At 49.8% G+C, this 15013-nt stretch overlaps 1 protein-coding gene across 2 annotated transcripts in view; it reads left to right on the plus strand.

The window, feature by feature from the left end:
• The window catches only part of VASH2 (vasohibin 2), a gene marked incomplete at both ends in the record, with an annotated part of 33862 nt that overhangs the window by 10773 nt on the left and 8076 nt on the right, over positions 1–15013 (plus strand). The window contains 4 exons of one of the 2 annotated variants that reach the window (XM_082833418.1): positions 1315–1371; positions 1884–1958; positions 8498–8879; positions 10112–10227. In XM_082833418.1, the coding sequence (XP_082689544.1) occupies positions 1315–1371; positions 1884–1958; positions 8498–8879; positions 10112–10227 (630 nt within the window). The remainder of the gene's footprint in view (positions 1–1314; positions 1372–1883; positions 1959–8497; positions 8880–10111; positions 10228–15013) is intronic. The other variant, XM_082833419.1, reaches the window with a different exon arrangement.

Genomic DNA, 15013 nt, shown 5'->3' on the forward strand with positions numbered 1-15013 from the left:
TATATTGTATTTTTAAAAATCTGGGCAAGCCTGTATTGTTATTGGTTATTCTTATGGCTCATGCTGGTAATTTCTAAACGGTGAGCTTGTTAAAATCATCCCCTGGCCCTCACCCTAGAACCTCCAATTCGACAGTCCCAGGTGGGGCGACTCTGACATCAGGGGCTAAGACCATGGCCTGAAATCAGAATCTCTTAAGGATGGAGCCCAGAATCTGCTTCTAACAAACTCTCCAGGTGATCGTTACATATGTTTGTGTCTTAGCGGCCAAGCACGTCTTTGCCCGGAGAGGAATCCCAACCCTTGTCGGGAGGGTGTGCAGTGCATTGAGGTGATCATTGCCACTTTTCTGCAGCTGCCCATACCACTGTAGGGGCACACATCTAACCTCATACTTCCTGCCTGGGCTACAGGTTCATGCTTCAGTAGCACCTTCCCAATGTGCACTTTTTCTATAAGATTTTGTTTGAGGCAGGAAAAAGAAACATATAAAACAACTTTTCTTCAGGCTCAGAAAAAAATCAAGATCCAGTCTCAGAGAGCCCGGTATCTGAGAATCTCCAGTCTCCTTCAGAATGAGCTGGTGCGGGCTTGCCAGTCCCTGAGACCTTGTGGGCAACCAGCTAAATCGCAGTTTGTGGTTAGTGCTGTCATCTTCTCAGATCTAGTCATCAATGTCAGATATCAGTCCAGGCATGAAATGAAAGTGCTATCTCCACAGTAGGCTCTGCTGCAGAGTCTGCACTCTTGAGAAACCCTACTACCATCTATCCACCTTCCATCCGTAACCCTTCCATCCTTCCTTTCACCCATCCATCAACCTACCTTTCTGTCTGTCCAGCCACCCAACCAGCTTTCCATTAATCCATGCATCCAGTCTTCTATCAATTCCATCCTTCCTTCCTTCCTTCTATCCACCCATCCATTCACTTATTCTTCATTTATTTAATCATATTTGCTAAATGGAATATGTTGGGCTTGTGCCAGGCTTTATGGGTGAGACAAAGATGATAAATGGTCCCAACTCTCAAAGGGCTTGTAGTCTAGTAGGTGAATTAAGACATGTAGTCAACTAAACAAAATACAGAGCAGATTGAAAATAGCTATTGTATAGATCCAGGGTGCTTTGGGGCCTAAGTTAGAAAGTAGATTTCTGGGGCAGGACAGAGAGGAGGAAGATACTGTTGGCGATCTTCTGGCTACAGGCCACCTTCTGGAAAGCCCCCACTTCCTCATCCCTTTGAGAAATCCCTCTGCTGGATTACTGGGACCTTTGGAGTTTTCTGTCACTTTCCCTTTACATACTTCACACAGATACAATCATACAGGGACCCAGTTCTTTGAAATTAGGAAAATGAGACCGCTGAGTGGGTAAGTGGTGCATGATCTGTGGGCCAGGTGACCGTGCTCCTATCTGAGAGCTGTCATCTTTCTCTCCCACTCTCTCTCCTTCATCCCGGTGCTCAAATATTCTGGCCTGTAAGGGGTAGGGGTGCCCCGGGCCGGGTTGGAGGTGGGGCTGAGCTAAGCTCAGTGGTGGAGACTAACTCAGGGGTGGGGCAGACCTGTGAAATTTGTTTTATGTGGCCTTTTTCACTTGCTCCGTGGTGACACCCGTGTCCTGGGTTAGTGGGAGGGTGCTGTGGAGTGAAAGCACTGATCTCCCGGAACTACGTCTTGCCGAGAGGAGTGGAGAATTTAGGAATTTAGTTCCACCAGGTGCGGGTGTGCTTTGCGACCCTCCTCCGAGGCAAGTTCTGCCCTTTCTCTCTGTACTCCTGCACGCTGCCTAGTGTGGCGATGGGCGTGCCTGGTGGATGGGCACACAGACCGACTGCATAATTAAATAAGTCTGAGATCCTTTGCTGTGCTCTACCCTACAGGTTAATGGAAACAGCGAAAGAAATGACTCGGGAGTCCTTGCCTATCAAATGCCTTGAAGCTGTCATCCTGGGCATGTATCCTTTAAGTGATGTAAGCTTAAATTTACTCCATAGATGATGGCTTCACTGTGGGGCTGCTTGTGCCATTTTTTTTTTTTTTTTTTTTTTGCTTGTGCCTTTAACATCCTAGATCCACAGAGAAGATGCCTGTTGTCTCCTTGGAGGAAAGTGTCAAGCCCTCCTGGTGCTTCTCTCGAACTTTCACCATCTGGAGTTGAACCAAATCAGAGCTTGGACCATCATCAGTGTAACTTGTGAGCTGAAGCCTGCATCACGGCCAGCTCCCAGGCCAGACGCATTAGTCACGAGGAGAATTACAGCTTCAAGGGACTAGTGAGAGAGTGTGTATCTTTATTTTTTGCATTAATCTGGCATTGCAACAGGAAAGACCCTCCAGGGAAAATGGGATTATCCAAAGCCATCTCCAGGGAAAGTTCTATGAGTGGATTGTGGAAGAGACCAATGGCGTAGTGTCCTGACCCTACAGGACGTAAAGCTGAAACGAGGGTCTGGTCTCTCCACACTTTCTGCTCCATTTTGCACCAGACTCCTGGATCCTCAGCCTGAGGGGGAATGTGGTCCAGAATAACTGTGATGGCACTGACTTATTAGTGGTGGTGGCAGTAGACTATGATCTGGTAGAAAAGCAAAGAAACTCCCAGTCCTGGGGCGGACGGCTGGAGTGAACCGGCCAAGGGAACACAGTAAGACATGAGCTCGAGAGGTGATCCCAGGTTAGGACAGGTAGGTCCTTGAATGCCATTCTGAGAAGGGTAACTTTTCCCAAAGGCAATGGGCAGCCCAGCCGAAATCTCTGGAGCAGAGACAGGACATGATGAGGTGTGCACTTTAGAGAGGTAGTTCTTGGGGCCAATTGAAGGGCAGCCGGAGAAGGGGGGGGGGGCTGCATCTGCAAGGCCAGTTAGGAGCTGCTGCATGAGGGCAATGGTGATGCTTGAACCATGTTTTTGGCAATGGGAATCGATTTGAGGGGACCGTTTCAAGAGATCCCGAGGAGACAGAATTTACAGGACTTGGAGGCCAGAGAGGTAGAAGGAAAACCAGGAGAGAGAGCAGATACGGAAGTCAGTGGGAGGACTGGTGACTCAGAATCGGACTGGGGACAGTAGGCTGGGTCTGGTCTGTTCTCCCGGCCCCCTGGACATCTTCGTGGGGAGGGGAATTTCCGCCCCTCTAGTCTGCAGAGCGCTGGCTGGCTGGATCTGAAACAGGACTGTCCGCAGGTGCCCAGGCTGACGTCTGAAAAATGGAAACTTGAGCTTTGTGGAGGCCTTTGCCCAGCCCTCCAGTCATACCTCCTCCCTGTTCCCCTCCCTGTTCACCAAGGGGATGGACCGCATCTGGGAGCCCAGCAGGAGGGCAGGATGGGGGCGGGGGGGGGGGGCAGCAGATGGCTCCGGGCCCCACCCTTTGGAGGCAGGAGTCAGCACAGCTGTTGGGCAGAGCCTCCTGCAAGTTTAATGGGGTGAACAATTGTCGGGGATTTGCTGGTGATGGGTGAGGGAGCCCATCACCACGGGCACCAGCTGCCTTCAGACCCTGTGCTGACAGAGGTCGCAGGGCCCCTGGATGGAGGTCATCTTGCTTCACACGGCAGTCCCGTACACAGTTGTCTTGTCCTCGAGCAATTATATCAGTCCAAGCCGAAATTAGCTTAGGTTACCGGAGTTACCAATAAAACCTTTGCGGTTGGGGGGATGGACCTGTGGCCAGCCTCCGGGCCTGTCCGAATCAGAGGGTAGCGTGCTCTGGGTTCTCCTTTGTTCTAACTGGTGTGTCATTTCAGAAAAGTGGAGGGAGGGTGGAGAAATACAGCTGAACTCAGGGAAATGTGACTCTTGCACAGACAAGAAACACAGCTGAATTCTAAAAGTTATGGCCTCTTTGTCTTTGCTCTGTGTCAGCAGCCTGGTGGCCTGCTTTGCTCCCAGGCACAGTGAAGGATGGACTTGGGTCATCGGTCGGCCTCCCATGGGCCCTTCCACAGGTCCTAGGGGACAAGCGGTGTGTTGACAGCTCTGAAACAGGTTGGCTTGCCTGCTGCTTGGAAGCTGTGTCCATGGGCTTGTCCTTGTTTTCTCTTGTTGGACGTGAGCTCCGAGTTCAGGATTCATTCGCGAAGGGCCACTTCTTTTGATCTTGCTTTTTTGATCATGCTGGAGAGATAAGACTTTCGGTTCCAAATTATTTTCTGCATCATGGCAGCTCTTTAGGGGGCCTCACTGGCCCTGGTGGGGCTTCATCATGGTGCTGAAGTGCTATGGTTTATTCAACAACAGGTGTGTAATTAGAGGCAGGGGAGGCATAGCCCCAGCAGGCTGGGTACTGGGCAGATCTTCCCCAAGCTTGGGGCACTGCTGCTCCCTTTTCCCTAGAAAAGCTCAGGCTACTTCCCAGCCCTCATCCATACCTCTTAGTCCCCTCCCTCTCCGTTCACAGAGGCTCCAGGTCCCAAGGCTTTACTGATTGCTGTAGTGATGGAGCAAATCCAAGTGATTGGTGACTTGTCACAGGATGGACTGGTGGTCCCTGCAGTCCCCTCCCCACTCTTCTCCCCTTGGCTGACTCTACCTGTCCTGTGGGACTCATTCTGGTCCCGAGGGCTCTTCTCTGCTCTTCCTGAGGCGGATGCCTCTCTCACAACACACGTCACGTTGGGATGGGTTTTTTTTCAGTTTGAGATAAAATTGATGTAGGGCACCGTGTAAGTTTAAGGTGTACAGCATAATGACTTGACACATATATTGCGAATGCGGGGTTTCTAAGAATTGTAAAATATTCATAACACAAATTTACCGTTTTAACTATTTTTAAGTGTACGATGGAGTGGCATTGAGGACATTCACGCAGTTGTGCGACCATCACCACCATTCATCTCTAACCTTCCTCTTTCCCAACTGAAATGCTAAACCCGTTAAACACAGGGTCCCCAGTCCCTGGCAACCACCATTCTACTTTCTGTTTCTGTGAATTCGACCACTCCAGGTACCTCATAAAGTTGAATCATAACAGTATTTGTCCTTTTGTGACTGGCTCATTTCACTTAGTGTAATATCCTCAAGGTTCATTCATGTTGTAGCATATTGCAGAATTTCCTTCCTTTTTTATGACAATAATATTCCATTGTCTGTATATACCACACATTGCTTATCCATTCATCCCTTGATGGACCCTTTGGTTATTTCCACCTTTTGGCAATTGTGAATAATGCTGCTGTGAACATTGGTGTGCAAGTATCTGTTTGAGTCTTTGCTTTCAGTTCTCTTGGGTATATACCTGAAGTACAATTGCTGGGTCACATGGTAATTCTATGTTTAGTTTGCTTGAGAAACTGCCACACTGATGGTATTGTGTCCACTTTGAGTCTGTCTCCCTATCAGACTTCCAGGGAGTCTTCATCTTTGGCTCTGCAGCCCTACCTAGCAGTCTGTCTGGCACAGGAAACACTCACCCAGTGTTTATTACACTGACTTAACTGAGGAATGCCCTTGTTCCAGCCCCAGAGAACTCGCCCCAGAAAGCAAGTAAGAATTTATGTAAGAGGACTTAGAAGGATGTGATTTCACTCCCTTACTGCCAGTTTATCTCACATGATAAAGTGAAGAGAAAGCAGGTAACCATTTTTATAGAGAGGAGCCATCTGTGATTTAATTGAGGGTAGAGGACAAGGCTTCTTTCTTTTAAGGGTACTGGATTAGCCCCACACCTAGTGCAGACCTTTTTTAAAAAAAATTATTTGAAAAGAAATTTTAATATAATTTTTAAAGGTTACTTTCCATTTACAGTTATTACACAATATCAGCTATATTCCCCACGTTGTACAATACATCCTTGAGCCTGTCTTACACCCAACAGTTTGTACCTCCCACTCCCCCATCCCTATGTTGCCCCTCCGCCCCACTCATAACCACTAGTTTCTTCTCTATATCTGTGAGTCTGCTTCCTTTTTGTTATATTCACTAGTTTGTTGTATTTTTTTAGATGCTACATATAAGTGGTATCATACAGTGTTTGTCTTTCTCTGTCGAGTACAGTCTTTTTAAACATAAGGAAATGTATCCTCACAATCTAAGATTCATCCTTTCAGCAAGCACTAACCAGGTACTTCTGTGTGCCAGGCCTGTGCGGTGCCTGGGGCTACCAGGATGCAAGCGCAATTCCTGCCATTACAAGATACAAACGCACACACGTGCGCGCGCCTTCACACACACACGAAGCAGGATGAATAAGCACCAAGTGCTGTGGGAGTTCTTGCAGGGGGTGTGGGAGACTTAACCCACACTGAGGAAGGTCAGGGAAGGTATCACACCCAGGAAGTGAGGCTGTTCCAGTCAGAGCGCAGCCTGTGTAAAGAGAGTAAGCCCAATAACGTCCTTTTTTAAAAAATAAATTTATTTAATTATTTTTGGCTGTGTTGGGTCTTCGTTGCTGTGCGCGGGCTTTCTCTAGTTGCGGCGAGCAGGGGCTACTCTTCGTTGTGGTGCGTGGGCTTCTCACTGTGGTGGCTTCTCATTGCGGAGCACGGGCTTTAGGCGCGCGGGCTTCAGTAGTTGTGACACACAGGCTCAGTAGTTGTGACGCACGGGTTTAGTTGCTCTGCGGCATGTGGGATCTTCCGGGACCAGGGCTTGAACCCCTGTCCCCTGCATTGGCAGGCGGATTTTTAACCACTGCACCACCAGGGAAACCCCCAATAGCATCCTTATCGCTCATGATTCTTAGGAGACCCCAAAGATCTCTGCCAGGTTTAAATCCCCCACAATATAAGACTGATGTGTGAGTGAAGCCATAAAAGAAGTTATACGACGATGGAGACATGAGGTCATATACAGTGGGTTTAGTAGCTTGTTTTTGAAAGTTTCATAGGTCACTTTGGTCTCGTGGCCTTGTAATGTAAAGGTCATTTAAAATATTCAGTTATATTTGACTTCATATTCTGAGGGAGTATGTGCTGAGGGCAGTGGGCACAGATCTTTGGGTTCTTCATGGTCTCAGGGTGTATCCTTCAAAAATGTCACAGGTCGGGAGTTCCCTGGAGGTCTAGTGGTTAGGACTCCGCGCTTTCACTCCTGAGGGTGCGGGTTCAATTCCTGGGTGGGGAACTAAGATCCTGCAAGCGGCACTGCAGGCAAAAAAAAAAAAAAAGTTATGGGTCAACTGTAGGTCAGTGTGTGAGCCCAGAGTGTGGGGGAGATGAGACGGTACAAAGGGATGACGAGCAGGGGCTGAATCATGGCAGGACTTTGCTGAGGGATTTGGACCAAGTCCTGGAGAAGATGAGAGACACTGAAAACTTAGGCAGAAGAGTGACATGTACCAAATTTTAGCTTCAATAGATCATTCTGGCCACTGTGTGGAAGGTAAATTGGAGCAGGGGCAAGAAATGGTGAAGACAAGTTCTCACAGAGTGGAGAATGGTACCCACTTACTGAGCACTCACCATGCACGAGCCACCATGTTAAGAGCCTGGATTGTTATTTCCCTTAGAAAAGGTCCGGAGACACCAACGGTCTTCAGCAGGGTATGTTTGAACTTCCAGAGGAGTTGGGTCTTTGAGTCTCCACGGCCACGCCAGGGCTGTGCAGAAACTTTGAGGTGGACTTGAGGTTGTGGTGCCTCCTGTCCGTCGCTGCAGCGTGTGGAGTCAGTGGGGGTAGTTACTTGAAGCTGCACCAGGTGGGGTTGCTGGGCCCAAACCGAGTTAATGGTAAGAGGCTGGGTGGCTCAATCCAGACGGGCCAACACATGGAGAGAGCCGAGCTGTGACACCAGCTGGGTTGGGGGCTGAAGGAAGCCTGAGGTTCGGATGCTGCAGGCAGCTCTCTGTGGTACCCAAGGCTACCGGCATGGGTATGTTGGGGCCAATGAGAGGAGCAGACAAGGCGCAGATGTGACCCATTCTGACACCATTCTGTCCCTTCCCATCCTGTCAGTTGGTCTGTGTCTTACATCTCCACTGCCTTGCCTGGGCTCTGGTTGTCATTTCTCCCAGCACCATTGCAGAGGCCTTCAATTCCTGGTCTGTCCCACATACTCCAGCCAGAATTAACGACTGAGAACATCATTCCAATGGCAGAAACCAACTTTTTTTTTTTTTAACATCTTTATTGGGGTATAATTGCTTTACAATGGTGTGTTAGTTTCTGCTTTATAACAAAGTGAATCAGTCATACATAAACATATGTTCCCATATAGAAACCAACTTTTAATAGCTTATCATCCTCTGTAGAACACCAAGGGAGGATAAAGTACGTTGTTAATGGTTTTGTTTGCATTTATTTATTTACTAAAGAAGATGGCAAGTCTTCCCTTTTTGTCCCATATTAATTTGGTTTGGTATGCACCATGTAGCGGGTACTCAAAGATATCCAGTGAATCCTTTATATGAGGATCGGTCTGGAAAGGTCAGGCCTGGGCCTGCTCAGTGGCAGAGGGGTGGACCCACTGACCGTATGGGCTTCCTTCCTTTCCTGGGAGTCCAAGTTCTGGTGTCCTCAAGCCTCCTTTCTCTTCCTTGACTCAGATTCTCTAAGATACTTAACCAATGGACAGCCTTCCATCGAGCGATTCCCCATCAGCTTTAAAACCTACTTCTCAGGAAACTACTTCCACCACGTTGTGCTGGGGATTTACTGCAATGGCCGCTACGGCTCACTGGGCATGAGCCGGAGGGCCGAGCTGATGGACAAGCCATTGACCTTTCGGACTCTGAGTGACCTCATCTTTGACTTTGAAGACTCCTACAAGAAATATCTGCACACAGTCAAGAAGGTCAAGATTGGGTTGTATGTCCCCCATGAGCCTCATAGCTTCCAGCCCATCGAGTGGAAGCAGCTGGTCCTCAATGTCTCAAAGATGTTGAGGGCTGACATAAGGAAGGAGCTGGAGAAATATGCCAGGGACATGAGAATGAAGGTAGGTGCAGGGGAGGCAAATGAGCAATGCAAGGGAGTTCTTTCCTCGTTCTCTCTCTCTCTCTCTCCCTCTCTCCCTCTTTCTCTATTGCCACGTGCCCTGTGTTTCTGAGATGGTCAAGATGGTCAAAAGTTTCTTGAGGTTATCTTGCTTAGTAGGCACCCTGTTAAAAAAATATCATTCAATTTTTGACATGGACAATTTAAGTCTCTTTGCATTTACTACTTTAAAAACTAGAGCTAAGCTCAATTTAGGTGTTGTAGCTGAAGCAGAGTCTTGGCCTGCAGTTCCTTCTATGAGTCAATCTAAAATGTTAGTCATTTTATACTAAGGCTCTAGTTTTGTTTTATTCTGTTTTGTCTTTATAGTAGGAGTGGCCAGTCATCTCAGTTTCCCTGAAACTGAGGGGTTTCTGAGGAAATGAGATTTTCAGTACTTAAAGCCAAGAAAGTCTCAGGCAAGCCAGGATGAGTGGGTCACCTTGCTGTATAATCTATTTCAGAGTCGTGTTTTATCTCTGCTTTGCTTTGTAAGTTGCAAAGCCCTTTGGCATAAAATTCTGACCTGGAGTCACAAAAGCAAACAAAGGAGCATGCGCTCTGCTGGCTTTATATAAACTACACTCATAAGCCCTTCTTCCTTCTACCATGTCACTTCCAAGGTGACAGGATGCCTGTTTGTCCCTGCTCCTCCAGAGCTCGTGGAATCGCTGAGAGAGAAAGCCTGTGTGTATGCTGAGACCCGCAGGGGCAAGGGATTATGCCGAATTCAGGCTTGGTTGTGTTTAGCACCTGGGGACTTCACTTGGCAGCACCTGTGATGGAGATCCTGGATCAGCCGGACCCACTCTGCGCATGCGTGTGGGGTGGGCGGGTCAGAAAAGGAACAAGCTGGCTTCTGGGGCATCATGGATGGGACTTTGCCTTCGCGAGAGGGGAGTTTTCTGAGCAACCAAACAGCCCCAGGAGGCTGAGACGTTGGGCTCTGCTCCTCTCTCTGCCGTGGGGAAAGGGGCACAAGTGTAATCCCGTCATCCTCTGGGAAGTGGTACCTCTGCTTCTTGTCAGTGCAGCATGAGAGAAGCACATCTGTGTGTCAGGAGGAGGCCTCCAGCTCAGGGCTTTCTAAACCCCGGGATCATGAATGGGCAGGGGTTGAGATGCTGGGCTGTAGGAAGGCGCGAGGGCGGGGCTGTTAGGAAGCAGCGTGGTAACTCCTCGTATCTCCGCCAGCTCCTGAAACCTGCAAGTGCCCACTCTCCAACCCAAGCGAGAAGCCGGGGAAAATCACTGTCCCCCCGACGGAGGCAGGCGAGCCCCCCAAGACGGCTCGGCAGGCGAGACAAGTCGTGAGTAGTATTTCCTCTTCCCCAAATTAAGGCCCAACACACACGTTTGGGAGGTTGTCCTGGCCCTTGGGGATGAAGTTGTGTCCTGGGCTCAGCATTTGAACCAAATGGTGATCTCCAAGAGATCTGCCCCTCGTTCGGTGGACATCTCTTATGGAAAAGGATCCACCATGCACATCACCCACAGTGCTCTTATCCTCCTGGCTGTCAGATGGAGACACAGTTGGAGGGATGAGCCCCAGCTGGTGTGAGATGGAGAAACAGTGCGAAATCCTGGCAGCATGGAAGGAGCATTGGCCTTAGAGTTAGGAAACGCATGTCTGGAGCCAGCTCAGCTGCTTAAGGAGCTATGGGGCCTTAGGCATGTCATGCAGCCTTTCTGGGCTCAAGTTCTCTCACTCCAAAAATGAGATTGTTAGAAGTGATGAACTTGCCTAAAACCTTAGCCTTCTGTGCCCAGCAGAAAGCGTGATCGCCCTCCATGGATGGTGGCATCAGAAATACCACTAGGCTCATCCTCTTCCCTGGTTGACTGTATCCTCCCCTGTTTTAGCCCTGAAGCTAGTGATTTCACACCTGCATCTTAGTTCAAAAGGACCCACTTAAGTGATGGATTGGAGATGCTGAGGCTACCCAAAGTAACCAGCGGTAGTCCACTGGCAAATATGTGGGTCATAATTACACTGGGAAAAACGACTACTTTGATTAATAGCAGCAGCATGCTGTGTCTGTCACATGGGTTCTCACCGTGCAGGGGACCGAGTGGTACAGGGCACAGAGGTCAAGCTTGGGCCCCGGCTCTGCTGCCTATTAACCTTGCAGCCCGGGCAAATCCTTCGGGAGCCTGAGTTTCCTCATCCGTCAAAGAGGATAAAAATGCTTTTCTTGCCTATATCACAAGGTACTGTAAGGATCAAGTTAGAAGACGTAATGAGAGCGATTTGTTAATGGTGAACTGCTGTACGCAAGCATGTTACTGTCACATCAGTTCTGTAGAGGGAGAAGGGAGAGTTTCACGGTTTTCCTTTTTAGATGAAGAAACCAGAGCACAAAAAAGGTTTGTCATCTTTTGCTGTGTCGTGTAGCTGGCCAGTGATGGCACTGGGGCTAGAACCCAGGTCTCTTGACTCTGGGAAGGTGGCGGGGGAGGGAGCATCGGTTCTGTTTTTGGAAGAATAGGACAGGACCACGTATTGTCAGTTCTGAGGAAGGTTTCCTGTTCATCTCCCCTCCACCTCCCACTGCCAATCCCAGGCTTCAGCATCGACAGCCAGGAAGGCCTTGGGCAAAATGACTGCAACCCAGGGTTTGAAAGGGGAGGAAGGACAAAGCAGGAGGGTCAGGTGCTCCTCCTGTAGCTGAAGGTCAGTCAGGGTGGTTTCAACATAGGTGTGTCCTTTCAGGGAGCAAGATGGCTTCAAGCCTTTCATACATGGCCTCTGACCCTGATACTGACGAGTACCCTTGACCCTGGCCCTAACCCTGTGTCTCCTCCTCTCTGATTCTAACATCCATTCATTGCTGTCCCTGAACAAAGTAGCAGTTGTCTCACAGGACTATGGACATGTAAGCCCTTCCGAGAGGGTCATTTGGCATAGAGTGAGTGACCCAGAAATGGGAATCTGGTGGCTCCTGAAGCAGGGAAGGGGGCCCTTTAATCTGATAGATTATCCTTTCTGCCCGTGGAGGCCTGAGTCCTTTCCTGAGGGGCTCCCACTCTTCAGCAAACGTTGAGCAGTCCATAAAGTCTTTCTCTCCCCTTGAGACCCTGGCGTTCAGGGTACATGAAACCCTAGGCATTCTACCTGACGGATTTATGCACAGAATGGCAGCCGTTGGTTTCTAAGGCGATTCCTGTACAAGTCATTTTACTTGGATCCACAGGAACTTTGCAGTCCAAAATATACTAAGTTTTTAACCAGAAAAAGTTACTGTGATCGCCCAGGGATGGTAAAGCCAATAAGATCTTAGAAACTGATTGTAGAGACAAAAGTCAGGATGACAAGCTGCTGGTGATGGTGGTGGTATTGGTGGTAGTTTGAATGGGGTAAGAAGGTGAATTTGAGTTTGGACTGTGGACTTTGAGGTACTTCTTAGGCACCCAGGGAGCGGGGTGTTTGCTGTAGGAGTTGCTGAAAATGCAGATCTGGAGTTGGAGGATGTTGGGAAAGAGAGATCATGCTTTTACAGCCATCCCCTCAGAAGTGACAGCTGAAACAACAGCTGGATACATTTGCAAGGAAAGAAGGGAGAGAAAAGAGAAAAAGGAAGTGATGTCAAGGTCCTGAGTGGGCCAGAGGAAGAAGACCCAGCGTAGTAGATGTGGAAGAAACAGAGGGCGAGAGAAAGGGTCAGGAGTGTGGAGGCGTACGCCTGTGCCCGCAGAAAACAGTGGGGAAGAGGGAGGGTTTAAACGGGGCATGAGGAAGTAGAAGTTGGCGACTTTACGTCGGACGGCTTTGATCCTGCTGGGGCAGGAGGCCGACTCATCTTTTGGGAGTGAGGAGGTGGGTTATCAGTACAGGGTGAGGAAAGGGCTGCACACAGGGCCCATCTGAGGAGAGAGAAGGATCCTATAACCCGGTTCTCAAGCTTGAGCAAACCTAGAACCACCCGGAGGGCTTGTTCAAACAGGTTTCCAGGCCCCGCCCCCAGCCTTCCTGATTCAGCAGATCTGGGTGGGGCCTGAGAAGGTGCCCTTCTCACAAGTTCCCTGGTGATACTGATGCTCCGGTCCAGGGACCACACCTGGAGAGCCACCGTGTGATCAATCAATGTGGGAGAACTGATTTGGAGCTTGACTTAAAAAAAAAAACCCAGAACGTCAAGATGAAGGTCTTACGTCCGCTGAGAGGGGCGGATGAGGCCATTGAGTGTGGTTCAGGGGCTCAGCCCTGCCTGGTCCTGCCTGGGCCTCTGGATAATGAGGTTGCTGGGGTGAGGTTAGAGGGTGTGACCGGGGCCTGGACCCATGGTTGGGTCCCACTGAAGTCACTCCTGTGGGCCAGATAGAGAAATCTTGTTCTCAGTCACCCCCCAGGCCATGCCTCTGCTCTGACCTGCAGCTACTTGGTCGTGCAGCCAAGGCACGCAAGCACACCAGTGCCTGCAGAGAACGGCTGTTAGACTGCCTAGGATGTGAGTGCAAAGCCACCCTCTAGTGTCAGGGCCCACCCTCCTGAGGCGTGGGGGGTGGGCCTGGGAAGGGATCAGGAAGAAAGACGTGCAGGGACTTGAGATTCAATTCCACCAGCCTCCTTCATGCCCTGAATTGGTCCCAGCTGTAGCCGAGCAGGCCCCAGGAGCACACAGGTGGCGGCTCATGGTTCAGTGAAAATGTAAACTTTCCCAAAAAGGTGAAGAGTGGCTGCAGGCAGCCTCTGAATCCCTTGGACTCATGACCCTTCTCCGCAGCCCCTTCTTCTGGGCAGAGCACTGGTTCCCAGGAGTCTTCCTTCATAAACTCCTCCCAAGGTCAGAATATGGGGATTTTTTTTTCCCAGTTAGGGCCAGGTGGCCTTGGATGTTTGCCCATCCAGGGAACCCAGGTGGCTTGTGGGTTCCTATGGACAATTTGATGTGAGCAAATCCAGTAAGACCACGGTTATTCTTGGTGGTGGAAGCCCCTGCTGCTTCTTTTCTCCTAGTGTTTGGAGGTCAGGAGAGGAATCTAGAGGGCAAATATCTTGGCTGAAGTTTCACAGTGGATGGAGGAGTTACAAGGAGGGAAGAGTCTCTCCCCGGTTCCTCCTAAACCCTGACTTGTGGGTTGCAGGGCTGTGTGAGGGATGACAGGGGCCACCATGTGTCGGAAGAGAGGGAAGAGAGATGCAGGAGATGAGAGTAAAATGAAGGCTGTGAGAGGTGGGGACCACGGGAAGAACTGAGCACCGGGCCCCTCCATCCCTCTCTGGCTCCCAGCCTCCGCCATTGCAACAGACTAGAATCCAGGACAGCCTGGTTCCTAGAGGTGTGTCTGGAGAAAAGCAGCTTCTCAGCTCCTACCCATGGCCTTCACCAAGCAGGCTTTTCTCCAGGTAATCTTGCTTTTGGCTAGGAAACGAGAAAGTGATCAATTTGATTATGACCCCATAACTCCATCCAACTCTGGGCATCCTACTGTAGCATGGTCAGGATTAGCAAGGGTTTGGTGATTCTCACTGTGTTATTATTTCAGCATCACCTACGGCCATCAAGTCATTTCTAAATGTGTTGGGTGCCACAGTGAAGCCGGGGAGTGGCCCAAAGGGTGGAAAGTTACCATAACAGGCAAGAGGCCCATCAGCTGTGGGGCCCCAGCCCCTGTCTGTGCGTGGATAATTTTAGTGACTTTATATCCTCAGCCACCACCTCCCTGCAGCTGGAGCTACTTCCAGCCCTGCATTCCTCTCCCTTTTTGCACATGTCTGAATAATCCTTCTAGGAAGGAGGATCAATGTCACTGGGTTGACAGAGAGTCAGCTGAGTGGGAGGAGGGCAAGTACCAGTGACTACCTTAGTGTCAGCTGAGACAGCGTTTCAAGAGAGAAACAGGGACCCCTCCACCCCTCCACCCACGAGTCCTTTCTCGTACTCGCTGCTCCTCTAGGAGTGTCTAGAGAAGCGTCCACACGGAACAGCCAGGTTGTTTCCTGAAGTTCTTACGGAGTCAGGGAGATGGAGGTTAGATCTAGGTGTAAAAGGCCTTTTGCGAACTTGAATCAACTCCTCTACAACTCTGGGCCTCAGTCCCCGCTTAGCTCTTCACTGAGGGGTGTTCACAGAGGTTCTCAACAGGAGCCAGGGC

The sequence above is a fragment of the Leucopleurus acutus genome (assembly GCF_964270905.1).
Source record: "Leucopleurus acutus genome assembly, chromosome: 2".
In the NCBI taxonomy this organism is placed as follows: Eukaryota; Metazoa; Chordata; class Mammalia; order Artiodactyla; family Delphinidae; genus Leucopleurus; species Leucopleurus acutus.